Source organism: Mustela nivalis, assembly GCF_964662115.1.
Source record: "Mustela nivalis genome assembly, chromosome: 6".
Lineage (NCBI taxonomy): Eukaryota > Metazoa > Chordata > Mammalia > Carnivora > Mustelidae > Mustela > Mustela nivalis.
Genome location: NC_139025.1, coordinates 29765163 through 29781922, shown reverse-complemented (window position 1 = coordinate 29781922; position 16760 = coordinate 29765163). Strand labels below are relative to the sequence as shown.

The window sequence follows — 16760 nt, the reverse complement described above, 5'->3', positions numbered from 1 at the left end:
TCCCCAACCTGTACTAAATAAAACCTGCACTATTTTGTATGTCAGTCAATGTTCTCCATTGTCTGACAGCACCTTACATTTTTAGCTCTTAGGTCCTACTTCCATCCAGTCTTACCAATCATTTAACCCACCCTTACCCTCTCTACCTCTAGGCTGATGCTCAGAGTCACCATTTCTGCATGAAATGTCTGCTGCTGGCTATTTCTATCTTACCCATCCTTTAACTTGGTTATCTCAAATTCCTCCTTGCCCTAACAGCCTTTCCCAGCAACCCTACAGAGAATAATCATTGCCATCTGAGCAATTGTTTGACCGTTTTATTTCAAATTCTGCTTTATATTTCCTGTGTACATACAAATCGTTTCTCATGTTTGCATTGAAAGCTGTTTAGGAGCAGGGATTTTATTGTATATTTACTAAGCTCTGTATTCATTTGGTGCTTTTGGATGTATCTTGAGCAAAATAGAAATGTCTGTCCTTAGCAAACGTCGTCACGGCGAGCTGGGGTTAATTTTTGCAATGTCTAAGAACTCCCTGCACTTACGCACAAATTCCACTTAAGTAGTACAGAGCACACTAGAGCAAGTAACACCTAACACACGCCGTCTTCCAGCTGGGCACACCTCTGTGGCTCGCCAGCTGGGACCCTCAGACGTTCGCAAACACGTGCGAGAGGAGCGCTTCCCTTCAAGCCCCTCCTCTGTCCACAGTGATTGGCGGACCAAACGTTCCAATCAGCCCTCCCCGCCTCTTTCAGCAATAGCCAATCACAGGCTCCGAGCGCCTCCTGACTACTAGACACTGTTTACTAACAGATCGAAGCTGGGGAATAAGGGGTGTGACCGTTCTAGGGAGGTCGAGACGAGAAGGTCCTAATTGCGCGTGCGCACCAGCGGAAATGGGCGGGGCAGAATCTCAGTTCTCACCAATCGGAGTGGTAGCATTTCTCCCTCTCCTGCCTCCCCGCCAAGCAACAACAATTCGAGGAGAGGGGCGGGGCGGCCCCTGAAGCGTAGAGAGGGTTGTCCAATGAGAGCCGGCGCTGACAGATGCGCGCGCCCTGTGCCCAATAAGCGATAGCGGCTAGAATGGCTCCTCTACCTTGCTGACTGTGGGCGGAGCGGCCCGAAGGAGGAGGCGGCGGACAGGGGGCGGTTTGGTTGCGCGGTACTAGCGGTGCCCGCCGAAGGGGGAGGAGGCGGAGGAGCGAGCCGTGCGGCCAGAGCGGGAAAGAGACTCGTCGCTGCGTCCGAGTTCTGGAGCCGCCGCACCCCGGCTCCTGGGGCTGCAGCTGGAAGCTCCGAGGGGCCGGGCGTCCGCTGTCTCCCGGGTCCCCGCGTAGGACCCCGCGGGATCGGAAAAGGGAGAAGATGGAGGAGGGCGGCAGCGGCGGCGGCGGCGCCGCGGGGACCAGCGGGGACGGCGGCGCCGGAGGAGAGCAGCTCCTCACTGTCAAGCACGAGCTGCGGACGGGTGAGCGACCCCGCCCTCTGGCGGCCGGGCCCGGCGCGGGGGCACGCCCCGAGGGCACGCGGGTGCCCGCGCGGGCCGGGGGCGCGGGGCCGGGAAGTGGGCGCGGGGGGCGGGCCCGGGGCGGGGCCTCGAGGGCGGGGCGGGAGCCCGGGGGTCCCTAGCGGTGGGGGCGCACCTCGGGGCTGGGGGGCGCGGGCCGAAAGTTTTCCCGAGCCCGGGAATGCGCGGCGGGCGCGGGGCGTTGGGGCCCGCGGAGCTGCGGACCGCTCTGCCTGTTGGCACTAGTCACCGACGATGTCTTCGCGCCCCCTTCCCGCACAGGTGACAGCGCTGTCACTGCATCCTGTCCAGGGCGAAAGGTGCACCTTCCTCAGTGTGGGGTGAAGGACGCTTTGGTTTGGAGCCTGACTCGCTTTTCTTGCACTCCTCTGCTTCCCTAGAGGTGGTCCCGGTGGGCGTTTGTGGAGCCCTCCCCTAAGGTGCCGGGCTCCTGGACGAACGAGCTCAAAGGGTGGCTGTCCCCAGGGCTTTTCATGAGTCCGGTCTCTGCAGAGGCGGAGAGGGATCGCGGGCTCCAGGGTCTGAGCGCTTTTATTTGCAATTTTCATGAAATACTATACTTGGCCTTGAATTCTTTCAGAGGTCTCTTGCGAACAAGGCTCTGTGAATGTAAAGCTCTAAGTAAAAGCGACTAAACCCGTCCGCTCAGGCGCTCACGTTCTGATGTTCTAACGTTTCAAATCACTAGAGTTGTCCCAAGCTTCATACTTGTTAGATTGCTTGATTCGTTGTATGGGTCCGAGTTGTTGATTTTGGAAAATGTTTATTTGGACTAATCAGTACAGTTGGGGTTGAGATTTGTGGAGCCCAGTCTGGTATTACAGATACTTTTTCATTTCTGGACAATACATTTTAATACATTTGAAGAGTGCATTATTACTATTCAGTGTTCTCGTGAGCGTTTATTAAGTTTTATGATTCAGCTTGTTTGGCATGTAGAGATACTTTTTTATTATGTAGACACAGATACTTTTTATAATGTAGACACAGATCTTATGCAGCAGATTTCAGGTGTACGCCAAGTACACCTTGTTACCATTTTGAACAGATTGTAAAGTTAGATCTGTCACCTGTTCTTTTCATTTTCATTTCTAATGAGATGACTGGTTAACGTTCCACTGAGTGCCAGTGTGGTGACTTAATTTAAGAAGGATGTCAAATGCATGTTTACTCATTTCGGCATTTTTTTTGAGGGGGGGTCCTTGTGAATTTCTTATGTATCTTGAGCTAGTTAACCTCATAATCTTTTTCAGTTTGTAATATAACCTGTGTGGGTCTGGTTGGTTTGATTTTCTCTCTCCATTTAATAGACAACTTACGTTTTCAAAGGGACGTTAAGTCATTTTTTCAGTAAGCATTTATTCAGTACTAATATCTGATTTGTGCCAGGTTTTAGTGTGAGGTGCTCCTTGAAGTGGAGATTTTGAATTTCTTTTCCAAAAATCTTATGTAACAATTCACTGATTTATATATGTAGAATTATGCTGTATCACAAGAGCTACTTGAAGTCAAGTAGCTCCTCAGCCACTGACCATGGTGCAGCAAGCAGCTTTTTGCTAAATGACCAAAGAGCAACCTGTTTGTTATTAGTAGTCAACCAACTGCTTAGTTTCTGGTTTTGCAAACAGTGCTAGTTTTGTAGAAAGCAGTGAGTACTGCTTTACTTTTCCTTCCCTGTTAACCATGTGAATCATCACCTTCAAGTGTGCGTTTTGGAAATTTTTCTGATAATGGTGAGATTATACTGAATTCGTTAGAACTGTTAACTGTCAAAGGAGATGAACAGTCATTTTGATTTATTGCTGAACATTGGAACAACTGACCGGATATAGTGGTCAAAAGTACTGTTAAAATATAACTTGAAAGATTTGCTCATCTTCAGCCAACTGCACTCTTGTCATCACATGATACTATAATAGGCACCAGAGTAATTTGATCTGATGTGGTCCTTTGCTTCTCAAAATGTAGACAAACATTATAGCTGTATCAAGTCAGCAGTCGGTGACTGCCCATATGTGCCCACACTGTACTGCATGCTCTAGGATCAATGCATAGCCAATGAGAGTCCCATGGGAAGTGTTCCAGTTGTGTAGACTGAGTAGCATAGTATACCTGGACATGGAACTGGAAGACTTAATTCTAAATCCTAGCTCTGCCACTTACTTGCTGTGTTGGCTTGGGCAAGTCACTTGACTCTTTCAGACTCACATCTCTCAACTACTAAGTGTGAGTGTTGAATGCGAGCCTGCTGGAGGAGCACATACGTGGGGCACTCAGATGTTGGTTGCGTATAAAGTCTGAGGATCACTCCATGATGGTACCTTTTCTTAAAGTGTGCAGATTAACCCCATGTAACTTAGAAACTAAATCACTCATTTGGTGCTTAGCCTATGTCACATTGCTGGCTATCATCTTTTTCTGCGTATGTCTTGCCATCTGAAGTAGAACTGCTCATGATCCCTGCTACTGCTTAGCAGCCTGTGTATATATCTTCAATAATATCTAACTCAGGTTTTGTTGAATGAATTCACTGAATAGATGGAAATGCAGGACCAAGCAACAAGCAATGGTTTATTGTATTTTCCAGTGTCTTGTAGATGTTAGATAGTTGATAAATCGGGGGCATTAATTATAAAAACAGAAGAATGAAGAGTCAAGAATTTATTACATCAGTTAAACATACATTTCTTGACACTTTCTATTTTCTAGACTAAATGGTACTGATGATTCCAAAAATGAGTAAGCAAATGTCTTGCTCTCTGATAGTAGGAGGAGGCCATGTGACCCAGTAATTAGGATATATTGCCATAAATATAATAATAGAGAGATATACAGAGTATAAAGTTAACAAAAAAGAGGTTAGAATTTTTAGGTTTCAAATAATCAAATCTCTCTGTTGAACAACAGCAAAAAAAAAAAGGGGGGTGTTATTGGAAGATTATTGGATTGTCTTACCCATTCATTTATTTCATAAATATTTCCTTACCTCTTATATACTAAATGCTGTTTTAGATGGTGGATCACAAGACAGATTCTTCCCATTGGAAGAGCAAGGTTGCATCAGGAATCCTTGGAACCAGAGACAAACGTTTTCTGTACTCTCTCCATCTTGAATATTTTCTTATTTCCATGTGATGGGCTTCACCCTTCTCCACTGCCACCTGCCTTTTCCCACATGGGAAAGAAAATGGCTGCTGACAGACCCCAGCTTCAGGTGTTGGAGAGATACTGCCTTTTCCACAACTTCAGATGTAGAAATTTCAGGGCAAGACCTTACTGACATGGCTTTGGTCAGATGCCTACTTTCAGATCATTCAGTTAAGGCCAGGGAATGGGATCACGATTTAGTAACATGACAGTTATTACAGTGAACATGCGGATGGGGGTGAAACCAAACTCTTAGGAGAGGAAAGGTTGCTGGGAAGGCATTTCCTTAAATGTCCTTTATCAGGAGAGAGAGCCTAAGACTGAGGAGAGGGTTAAGGAAGGAGTTTTAATTATATATTGTTGTGTAGCAAATCACCCCAAAACTTGTGTCTTAAGCAACATGATTTCTATGGGTCAGGAATTCAGGAGTTGCTTAGTTTGATGCTTCTGACTCAGGATCTCTCATGAGATTGTAGTCAAGCTGTTGGCCAGAACTGCAGTCACCTGCAGACTTACTTGTCTGGGGCTGGAGATTTCCCTTCTAAGACAAGTTACTCTTATGTTCTTGGCAGGATGCTTCATTTCCTTGTTGTGGGGACCTTTCTCTACAGCTGCTTGAATGTCCTTGAGATGTGACAGCTGGCTCCTCCAGAACAAGTGATTGTAGAGAAAGAGCAAGGTGGATGCAGCAATGTTTATTTTTTTTTATTGTAATTTTAAAAAAAGATTTTATTTATTTGAGAGAGAGAATGCGAGAGAGAGAATGAGAGAGAGTGCACGAGCGGGGAAGGGTCAGAGGGAGAAGCCGACTCCCCGCTGAGCAGGGAGCCCAATGCAGGACTTGATCCTGGAACTCCAGGACCATGACCTGAGCTGAAGACAATTACTTAACCAACTGAGCAGACACCCGGCAGCAATGTTTATTAAGCAGATTTTTTGAGATGTAATTTACATAAAATCCACTTGTTTTAGTTGTACAATTTAGTGAATTTTAGTGTATTTATAGAGTTATACAGCCATCACCACAATCTAATTTTAGAACGTTTCCATCACCCTAAAAAGAAACGTCTTGCCCATTTATATCAGCCACTCCACATTTTCACCACCCATCCCTAGCCCTAGGCAACTGCTAATTCTACTTTCTGTCTCTGTACATTTGCCTAGGGACATTCCATATAATAGAATCTTACAGTATGTAGCCTTTTATGACTGACTTCTTTCACTGAACATAGTGTTTTCAAGATTCATCCATGTTACAGCATGTATCTTCCCCCCCTTTTTTTTTAATTGACAGATACTATTCCACTGTATGGATATGCCATATTTTGTTTATCTCTTCATTAGTTGACTGACATTTGGGTTGTTTTCACCTTTTGGCTATTGTGAATAATGCTGCTATGTACATTTGTGTACAAGTTTCTTGTGTGGGTCTATGTTTTTGTTTCTCTTGGGTACATTCCAAGAGCAAAATTACTGGATCACATGGTAAGTCTGTGTTTAACTTTGTAACTTTTCCAAAGTGGCTGTAGCACTTTCCATTCCCAGTGGCAATGTACAAGAGCTCCAGTTTCTCTACATCCTTTTTGACATTTGTTATCTTTTTACTTGTAGCCATCCTAGTGAGTATGAGGTGGTATCTTTTTTTTTTTTTTTAAGATTTTATTTTATTTATTTGACAGAGAGAGAGATGACAAATAGGCAAAGAGGCAGGCAGAGAGAGAGGAGGAAGCAGGCTACCCGCTGAGCAGGGAGCCTGATGCAGGGGCTCTATCCCAAGACCCTGGGATCATGACCTGAGCTGAAGGCAGAGGCTTAACCCACTGAGCCACCCAAGTGCTCCTATGAGGTGGTATCTTATTGTGATTTCGATTTGTGTTTCCCTATTGACTAATGATGTTAAGCGTTTTTTCATGTGCTTATTAGCCATTTGTGTATGTTTGGAGAAATGTCTGTTCCCATCCTTTTGCCCATTTTTTAATTGGTTAATTTGTCTTTTTATTATTGAAATGTGAATCTTAATGTATTTTACATAAAAGTCTCTTACCAACCATGTGACTTGCAAATATTTTCTCCCAGAAAGTGAGCTGTCTTTTCACTTTTTTGTTTTCATATTTATTGATTTATTTATTTGGTGGTACCCTTATAGGCACGAAAGGCTTTAATTTTTTTTTTTAAGATTTTATTTATTTATTTGTAAGAGAGAGAGAGAGAGTGAGAGCGAGCACAGGCAGACAGAGTGGAAGGCAGAGTCAGAGGGAGAAGCCGAAAGGCTTTAATTTTGATGAAGTCCAATTTATCTCTTTTCTTTGGCTTCTTGTTCTTTTGATGTTGTATCTAAGAAATCTTTGACTAACCCAGTGTTAAAAAGATTTATGCCTATTTTCTTCTAAGAGTTTTATGGTCTGAGCTGTTACATTTAGGTTTTTGATCCATTTGTTGAAAGACTATTCTTTCCCCATTTTATTGTCTTGGCACTCTTGTCAAAAATCAATTGACCATAGATATATGGATTTATTTCTAGACTCTCTATCCTTATGCCAGCACCACACTGTGTTGACTACTGTAACCTTTCAGTTAAGTTTTGAAATTTGGAAGTGTGAGTCCTCCAATCTTGTTTTTCTTTTTTCCAAATGGTTTTGGCTATTCTGGGTCTCCTGAATTACCATAGGAATTTTAGGATTAACTTGTCAGTTTCTGCAAAGAAGCCATCTAGAATTTTGGTAGGGATCACATTGAACCTGTAGGTCAGTTTTGGGAGTATTGCAATTTTAGCATATTAAGATCTGATCCAAGAGCATGAGAATGTTTTTTCATTTATTTAGATCTTATTTCATTTCTTTTAAAAACATTCTGTGGTTTTTGTGTTGTTGTTGATTTTTAAGACTTTATGTACTTATTTAAGAGAGAGCGCACACAAGCAGGGGAAGAAGCAGATTCCCCAGTGGGCAGGGAGCCTATCCTGGGCTCACAGGCTCCATCCCAGGACCCCGAGATCATGACCTGAGCAAATACAGACACCTAAGAGACAGAGCCACTCAGGCACCCAACATTTTGTAGTTTTCAAAGTATAAGTTTGTATTTCTTTCGTTAACTTTATTACTAAATATTTTATTTTTTGATGTTATTGTAAAAGGATTTTTTAACTTTAATTTCTGGTTTGTTCATTGTAAATATATAGAGATACAATTTATTTCTGTATCTTGAACTTGTATCCTGCAACCTTGCTGAATTAGTTTATTAGTTCCAATAGATTTTTAGTGGCTGTCTTAGGATTTTCTACTTATAAGAAAGAAGTTTCCTACTTAAAAGATCTGCAAATAAAGATAGTTTTACTTCTTCCTTGTCAATGTGCATGTCTTCCCCCCCCCCCCTTAATTGCCCTGGCTGGAACCTTTAGTGCAGTGTCCAATAGAATTGGTGAGAGCACACATTCTTGCCTTGTTCCTGATCTTAGGGAGGAAGATTTAGTCTTTTAAATTAAGTATGAGGTTAGCTATGGGTTTTTTATAGATGCCCTGTATCAAGTTGAGGAGGTTTTTTTTTTTTTTTCCTAGTCTATTTGGGTGTTTTTATCATGAAAAGGCATTGGGTTTTGTTAAATGCTTATTTTGCATCGATGCAGATGATCATGTGATGTTTTTTGTTTTATCAATGTGGTCTCTTTAATTAATTTGGAGATGTTAAGCCAATCTTGGATTCCTGGGATAAATCTCAGACCTCAGTCCTTAAGTCAAGAGGGATTCAAGTATATTTTGTATTTGGGGAGAAAAACCTTCTCAGGTGGGAAGTCTCCTGTTGTATCAGACCCAACATTAATCTCTACTCCAAAGCAAGAAAGAATCTTGAAACCTCAGCTTCTTGGAGCCATAAGGGGTTTGGTGAGCAGGATGGAATTCGTCCTGTGGAAAAGAAGCTGATGCTTGGTGAAGACTCCTCTAGGGAAAAATCTAACATAATCAGATCATGTGTTGACTGAAACTTCGCCATTAAATCCACTGTTGAGAGATGTCAGTCCCAGAATGCAGTGGGAGCTAAGGGTTGTCACAGTTATTTCCTTTGAGCTCCTATAATGATTACAGATCTCTTTATGCACCTCAAAGGTGTGAGCACTCCTACATTCCTCCAGTTTGTCAGAGAAGATGAATAGAGTCTAAAATAGAATCTTGCCCTCATTATGTTTGTCCCTAGCAATGTCCCTTTGGGTTCAGCTATAACTGTTCCTCCAAAAATCAAGTAAACTGCCTGGACTTCATACCTTCCTAAAGTACTGAGTGAGCTGGCTATCTCACTTTTTTTTTTTCCTTAGTATTCAGTAGGCATTCTCTCCTGTGACTGCAGTGAGAGAAGGGAGGTCGAGTTCCCAGTTTTTAGTACAGTACTTGGTATTGCAGTTACTTTATTTCACACTCAAGTTTTTGTGTAGGTGTGCTGCTTTTTTTATAACCAGTGTGTTCCTGACAAAAACATTGTGTAAATAATATTTTTGTATATCACATTATTTGGAATATGGAAGGTGAACTTGCTACTTAAAAGGATTCTGTTATTAACTCTTGAATTAAAATTCTTTTTTTTTTTTTAAATATTTTATTTATTTATTTAACAGAGAGAGATTACAAGTAGGCAGAGAGGCAGGCAGAGAGAGAGAGGAGGAAGCAGGCTCCCCACTGAGCAGAGAGCCCGATGCGGGACTCGATCCCGGGACCCCGAGATCATGACCTGAGCCGAAGGCAGCGGCTTAACCCACTGAGCCACCCAGGCGCCCCTAAAATTCTTTTTTTGATTTAAGTTCCCTATTGGTAGCTTTACTGTTACCGTGTAAGTTTGGCCTTGTACGCTGTTTTCTGATCCCCTCCTTACCATTTAGGTAGCTGCAAATAGCTAAATGATGGAGTCTTGTGTGGTAGGCTGAATAGAGATACCCATGCCCCTCAAGATGTCAATGTCCTAACCTGAAACCTGTGCATATGCTTCCTTGCATGGCAAAGAGACCTTGTGGATGTCATTGAGGTAAGGCTCTTGAGATTATCCTAGATGATGGGCCCCCAAGTGGGCCACATGCAATCCCAGGGTCCTTTTAAGAGGGAGACAGGAGGGTCAGACTCGGACGGGGATGTGAGGATGGAAGTGGAGGGAGAGAAGGGGAAGTGGCAGTGGAAACAGAGCCTGGAGCCATGCCACTGCTGGAAGAGTCCCATGAGCCGGGGGGTGCGGGCCCTCTCTAGAAGTTGCCAATTAGGTATTTCTCTAGTGTCCATACAGAGTGCAGCTTGGCTCTCACCTTGATTTGAGCTCTGTAAGATCCAGTTTCAGACTTCTGATCTCCAGAGCTGCAAGAAGACAAATGTGGGTTGTTAATAAACCATGAAATTTATGTTGAATTTTTTTTTACAGCAATAATAGGAAACTAATAAATCGTACTTAAAATTGGTTGAAACAAGAGATCATTTTGCCCCAAGCCTGGGTAACTGTGTATGATAACAATGTGAAGCAGTTCGTTATTTAAGCAACTATTTTAGTAGAAACTGGTACCAAGTGTTCTTAATAGAAGTAGAATGGTGTCCTCTCTAAGGAATCCCCAAGAAGACATTCCTTTCTGATCTTAGTACCGACCCCAGCTGAGCTGCTTTTGACCAGCTGTTCTGTTTTCCATAGGAATGCTGTGAAGTGGGTCCCTCTTTTACCAAATAGGAGCTAAAAAGCTTCACAGCTCAGGCCTGTATCACAAAAAATTATGGTCTGGCATTCATCTTGAGCCTCTTTCTAATATCATGTTATGTCTCTAATCTTTTTTCTTTTTCTTTATTCATTCTTATGCTTTAATCCAAATAATTTGCCTTGAACCTTTTCTGGACCATGGGAAGAGTTAAATACAGTTATGAACACCTATATACAGAGCATAAATATTAAGGACAATATGGGAAGATGTTTGACGTTCTATTCAGTGTTTCGCCTCTTAAAATCTTTGTCATATGGTGTTCTTGCTATTTTTGTATTTCTCCTAAAAGAAAAAAAGTGAGGTCCTTAATTAATAGCACTTTTGATTTTTTTAAAAAAAGTGATAAATGAGAGAAGTAGTGAGAAATCAATAAGATAGAGGCATACTTTTAAAAACGAATTCTTTTGGCAGAAGGGCGGAGAGCGTACACAGGGCTGTCTTTGTACGAGGTGGTTTTCTACATGAGTGGAATATCCCTTCATTAGCTGGAAAATCACTCAACTGAACCACTCTTTCCTCTAGCCACATCAGTGTTGCAGTGGAATGATATGTTTTTTCCTATAGGAAAAACTATTCAAAATATGCAATAAGGATAATGTTGTACTCATATCTTAAATTGGTTGTTGCCTTAAGAGGGCGTGAAGGCCGAACCCTAGCAGATTGGCAGTGACACTTTCCCATGCACTTGCCTCCGTTTTTCCTTTATATTTATTTTACATCATCTAGTTTGTAAGGAAGCATCCTAATTACAGCTAGATTAAGATGAATCTACTGGTGCAAACACAAATCAGCCTCATAATCTTGACCTAATTTTGCCACGCTTAAGTTGGGCAGGTTTACTCATCCATTAAGGACTGTTGAATTCCTGCTGTGTGTCTGGCACTGTCCCAGATGCTGGGTTTTAGCAAGGAACAAATTCGGTATGGCATCCACCCTCATTGAGCGAGCTCTCAGAGAAAGACCTTAAATGCGTAATCCTACAACCAACTATACATTTGCAGTTGTGAAAAACTCTGTGAAGAAACACAGGGCTCTGGGAGGGAGTCTAACTGGCATCACGTTCGGGATGAGGAGAGGCTTCTGTGGAACAGTAGCATTCAAGCCGAGGCCCTGGCTATCACTGGGTGGTGAGTGGGGGGAAGTGACACAGATGGTTCCAATGTGGGAAACGGCTTGGCACACGAGGGTCACTGGCACTGGGGTTACTTGGCACCCTGGGGTTGCCTCTGTGGCTCAGGCATCATATCCAAGCAGGTGAGTCACGGGAAGTGAGGCCGAAAAGGTAGCCAGGGCCACTTTGTGCAGGGGTTTGAAGGTTATGATAAGGTGTTCACGTATTACCCTATGTGCAGTGTGAGGCCATGAAGGATTTTTCCAAGACTAGTTTTGTGCAGCGAGAAATAGCTCCCACTGCTATGAGGAGAATAGGCAGGGGGACCGAGAGACAGGAAACCAGTTAAGAGCCACTGCGGAAGTTCAGATGGAACATACAGTTTAGAGTAGGGAACAGATTAAGAATTGCGAATATGTTGAGATGTATTTAGGAGATAGAATCAGCAGAACTTGGTGAGGTATGGGAGTTTTGGGGCTGGAACAAATGTATGTTTGAAAATGCTTTTTGTTCAGGTGGTGTATTAATTTTCTATTGCTGCAGAACAAATTACCACAAATTTAAGGTTTGTACTAGCACCCATTTATTAGCTCACAGTTTGGTGGGTTGAAAGTCCTCCTAGTGTTGCTGAAATCAAGGTGGTAGTCATACTATTCTTATCTGGAGGCTCTGGGTAAAAATCCACTTCCAAGCTCATTCTTACAGTTGGCAGATTTTAGTTCCTGTAGTTGTTGGCCAGAGGTCCCAGTTTCCTTGCTGGCTGGCAGCCGGGGGCCTCTGTCAGCTTGTAGAAGCCATCTGCATTCTTTCTCTTTTGGCCCTTCTTTAGGCAATGGAAATTCAAGTGCTTCCATGCTTGGACTCTCTGACTTCTAGGTCCTCTTCTTTAGGCTGTGTCATTGGGTCAGGTCTACCTAAGTAATCTTCTTATCATTAGGTCAATGATTTAGGACCTTAGTTACATCTACAAAGATCCCTTGGTTGCAAGAGTGATATATTCCTTCCCTCAAGGGGAAGGAGATCATGTAAAGGGTCATGGGGGAACTCATCTTAGAATTCTGCCTTAGGACTCACAGATGGTAAACCAGGGGTGTTGCATATGGGGTGGGCAAGAAAGGTGGGATCCAGTTTTATGTGGATCATAGCAAGTCTGAGATGCTTCTGATGTATTCTAGTGAGCATATCTGGCCGTGGTAGTCAGGGGTGGTGAAAGCTTGCCAGGGCCACCTAGTAGGCGCTTTCACCACCTCATTGAAGCCAGACAACAGCTTTATGAAGTGACTATTATTATTATTCCAGTCTACAGGGAAACTGAGTCAGATCCGACGGGTGAGCTGATCACCTTATCTGGAGCAGCTGTGGTGGCAAGTTGGTGGGATAAGCCAGAATGGAACAGGATGAGGAATTGGGTCCAAGTGAAAACAACTTTGAGAGACTTGGTCCTGGAGGAGATTAAAGAGAGAGACTTAGATGGAGAGAAATGGGGGCTCAAGATTTTTTGTTGTTTTAAGATGAGTGGCGCTAGAACATGCTAGAGACCACTAGGGTGAAGCCACTACCCAGAGAGATTGAAGCGTACCAGCGAGATGGGATAGCTGGCGGCAGTGAGGTCCCTGGGAGGAAGGGGGGACACGAAGTGGGCACAGGGATTGGCCTCTGATAAGGGAATGCCCTTGCTTCGAGTATAATGAAAGGGAAGAGGGAGAGGATACAGGTGCATTTGTGGATTTGGTGGCCGGAAGGTATGGGAGTGTTGAGCTCATGTATTTTTTTTTTTTCTCCTCGATGAATTGTGAAGCAAAGGCAATTCTTTATTCAAGAAGAGAAAAATCCCTTCGTTGTTCTAAAACATTGTTATTCTCGTCTTTTAAAAATTTTTAGTATAGAAAAACACACAAAAATTTGACACTGTGTACATGTTATAAGATGAGAGTTTAAGGAATGTTGTAGAACAGCTTACAGAAAAGAGATTTTCAGGCAGAGCCATGGAAATGCTTCTGTGCTTTCCCAGAGGTCAGTTCTCTGAACATGTTCTCTGGATCATGCCAAAATTCTTAGTAAGCATAATGTTCTTTTTCTTCTTTTTGAAGTGTTTTATATTTAGTTATAGTTCCTCTAAGTTAAATTTATTTGGTACGCATATTGGAAAAAAAGGCTGTTTGTTACTGCTTTACAAGCATTTGTTTTCCTGTTGACTCAGTTTTCACATTGGCCCAATCATGTCATTCCAGAATCAGCTGGATAAGTAAACACTGCTGTTTTATACACCAAAAGTACAGTGAGTCTTCAAGGTAAGTGACCCCGGCAATAAGAGAAAAGTGGGCAGCATTGTTTTAAAGTACACAGATATTAAATATAACTTTGTTCTGCTGCCAGCAGAATGCTGTCCAGAGACATGGTTTGAGGCCCAACCACAAATCTAAACAGCTTCAGAATAGCTTACCACCTGGCAGTTAAAAGGAACCTGATGTGCTAGCTATTTAGCGTATTTTCCAGCCCAAACATTCCCTGCCGTTGGGCTAATTGGACCCTGTGGACAGGGGTTCAAGGTTCTAGAATTCTAGAATTCGCAGCTATGTGTGTGCTGTCAATATGGTTCTGGACACCCCCTGGGTTCGAGCTTATCTGATAAATTGTTTTAGAAATCATTTATTTCCCCCTGACATAAAGAAAAAAGAACTAAAATAGCAGAGGAAGATTTGTTTCACACTGCATACCATTGTCACCTTTTGACTGAAACTAAAATTAATCCAAGAAGCTTATGTTTTTGTAATGTTGAGTAAGAAAAGACAAGATTTCATAAGAAAAGTTATTTTATAACTTTATTAGGTTGGTCTCAGCAAATTAGATGCTAAATACATATTTCCTAGTTGGTGTATTAAAAATAAATCCAAGCATATTAAATAAAGAGCATTGAGTCAGATTGTGCTCTCACACCTCTTTTTGCAATCTTCCACTTCCTCAGAGAGCTTACTCGATTTTTCCTCCTCCCCTTTCCCTCATCCTCAAACTCTCCTTCCCACGAACACATTTGAATCGTCTTGTTAAAAAAAAAAAAAAAGTCTTTGGTGGCCCTCTAGTTTTTGCTGTCATTCTCTTTTCCATCCATTTTTGAGAGAGCAGTTTCGGCAACTATTTCTACTTCTTTATCTCCTGTTCACTCTTTGATGTGCTGGAACATCAGGCTCCCATCTCAGTCTGTCCCGCATAATAACGGTTCCCTCTCCAGTCCGCAAGGTCTCCCTGTGTTCTTGATCCAGCGGAAACATCTCTGTTTGACTTAACCTCTTTCAGAGCAGTTGGTGCTCAAGGGTTGGTACTGTCTTCCCTTTACCCAGGGACACGGCGCCTTTCTTCCTGGTTCTTCTCTTTCGCTGGCTGCCCCATTTCCCTCTTTCCCTGGCCTCCATCTTTCTGCGTGTCTCGTAAATGTTGATAATCCACTGTCAGCCCTTTATTCTTATAAATGTGCATGCTCTTCCTGGGAATTCCCAACATCATCATGGCTTGAACTACTTACTACCAGTGTCTGTTTTCGGTTTAGCTCTCTACATTGAGTTTCTGATCAGTTATTTCCAACTGCCTGCTGAGCATAAGACATATGGGTAGCCCACAGGTCCCTTACAGTCAGGTCGAGTAATGCTTCTTCCTCCAGCTTTTATTATATTTAGTGGTACTGTCATTCTCCATCCCACCAGGACCCTAGCTGGAAACATCCTGGCCTTCCTCCTCCACCTCCCATTCTCCCTGCCTACCCATTCACTCTCCCCATTCTGTCAGTTTGTGACTCTGAAATATGTCCTTTGTCTGTTTCTTGCTCATGCTTTGCCCCTGCCACAGTCTTAGATCAGTGTCTAATCTAGTGGTAATAGCTATCATTTACTGAGTTTTCTGTGTTAGGAGATCTGCCCAGCATTTTGTGTATCTTGTTGAATTCTCACACACACCTATGTGATGAGTATTGTCTCTGACAGCTGTAGGGTGCGAGCTCCTGTCCCGTCTGCCTCACTCTGGAGTCCCCCTGGGGCTGATGCTCTGCCTGGGCTCCAGCTCACCAACTCACTTCAGTCTGATGGTGTCTGATTTCAGACACATGTGCTGCACATTTTTCACTTTCTGCCCCAGGACCTGGATTTTTGCTCCAAGGTTTAGGATCCTAAGGGGAGCTGGCTCAGCCAGCACGAGGGCATATCCTAGAAGTGTACGGAGTGAAGGGACCACAGGGGCAGCCTTCAGCCATGAGGGATGGAAGCTGAGAAGAAATGCTTCTCTGTATTGATCTGAGGGTGGAAAATTCTGAGGGGCATTCCATACATTCCTCAGAAGGTCCAGATTAGATTGAGTTGATAATGCATCCTTGTATGGGCTTTTCCTTCTTCCCTCTCTCAGTCTCCCGAGTTCTTCCTCACTCCTTCTCCTGGGGTTACCTTCCAGATCAATCATGTGCCCAAGAGCCCCAGTGAAGACAGTACCTAAAGTGGTTCTAGGAAGCATACCTCAGATACGGGGTGTTGAGGTGGGCCACTCACTGGTGAGATTGCAGCAGGGACATCATCGGTGGTAACCCCTGGCGTGTGTGACAGAACAGTTCCCAAAACTCTTACCTGCAAGGCATCAGAACTGGCACTGAATGGAAGGTGAACTGTTGTTTGATGCCACAGCTCTGCGACTTGAGTGGTATGGGGACAGTGGTAATTCTAAAAGGACTCTGAAGTTGACTGACCTCTTCTGCCTTTGGAAACTTGGCAAACAGGAGAATGACAGGCATAGGCCAGCCAGCTGTCAACGCAGGGTACAGGGTGAAAAGATTCTGTGTGGTAGCATTTGCAAAGATTGTTACTGCCTGCAATGATCGGACAGATGATGTAAAGAAGCAGGCCTGGGATTTCATCTGCAGGGTGGTAGAGACGTGCATCTTCTTTGGTGGGTTTGTACTGTGCCAGCTGAGCTAGACCAAGAATGACGTTTCCCAGAGTTCCCCCCCCCCCGGGTTCTGGGTTAACGCTGGCCACAAGAGATATTTTGAGCAGGATTTAAAGGCAGAAGTGAGGCAGCAGCCGTATTTCTTTTACATGCGAAGGTTGGTACGAGGCCCTGCTGCAGCTCCCACACGTCACTGCCAATCTGCTGTGTCATATTGTTGGCATGCGGCTTTACCCAGGCCCGCGGTTCTTTTTAGCTCCTGTTGGATCACCTCCATCAACTTCTTAGAATCCGTGGTCAGGGTGTGTGGCTTTTCCCCAGGTTGCCTGT

General features: G+C 43.6%; 1 protein-coding gene across 3 annotated transcripts in view; it reads left to right on the top strand.

Moving 5' to 3' along the window:
* The first annotated feature begins 891 nt into the window (after positions 1-891).
* Positions 892-16760, top strand: part of RPS6KA5 (ribosomal protein S6 kinase A5) — a 177053-nt gene continuing 161184 nt past the window's right edge. Inside the window, exon 1 of one of the 3 annotated variants that reach the window (XM_082733935.1) lies at positions 892-1473. In XM_082733935.1, the coding sequence (XP_082590061.1) occupies positions 1371-1473 (103 nt within the window). In that variant the 5' untranslated portion in view covers positions 892-1370. Of the gene's footprint in view, positions 1474-13737; positions 13799-16760 lie in introns of those variants that run through there. The other 2 variants (XM_082733938.1, XM_082733936.1) reach the window with 2 other exon arrangements.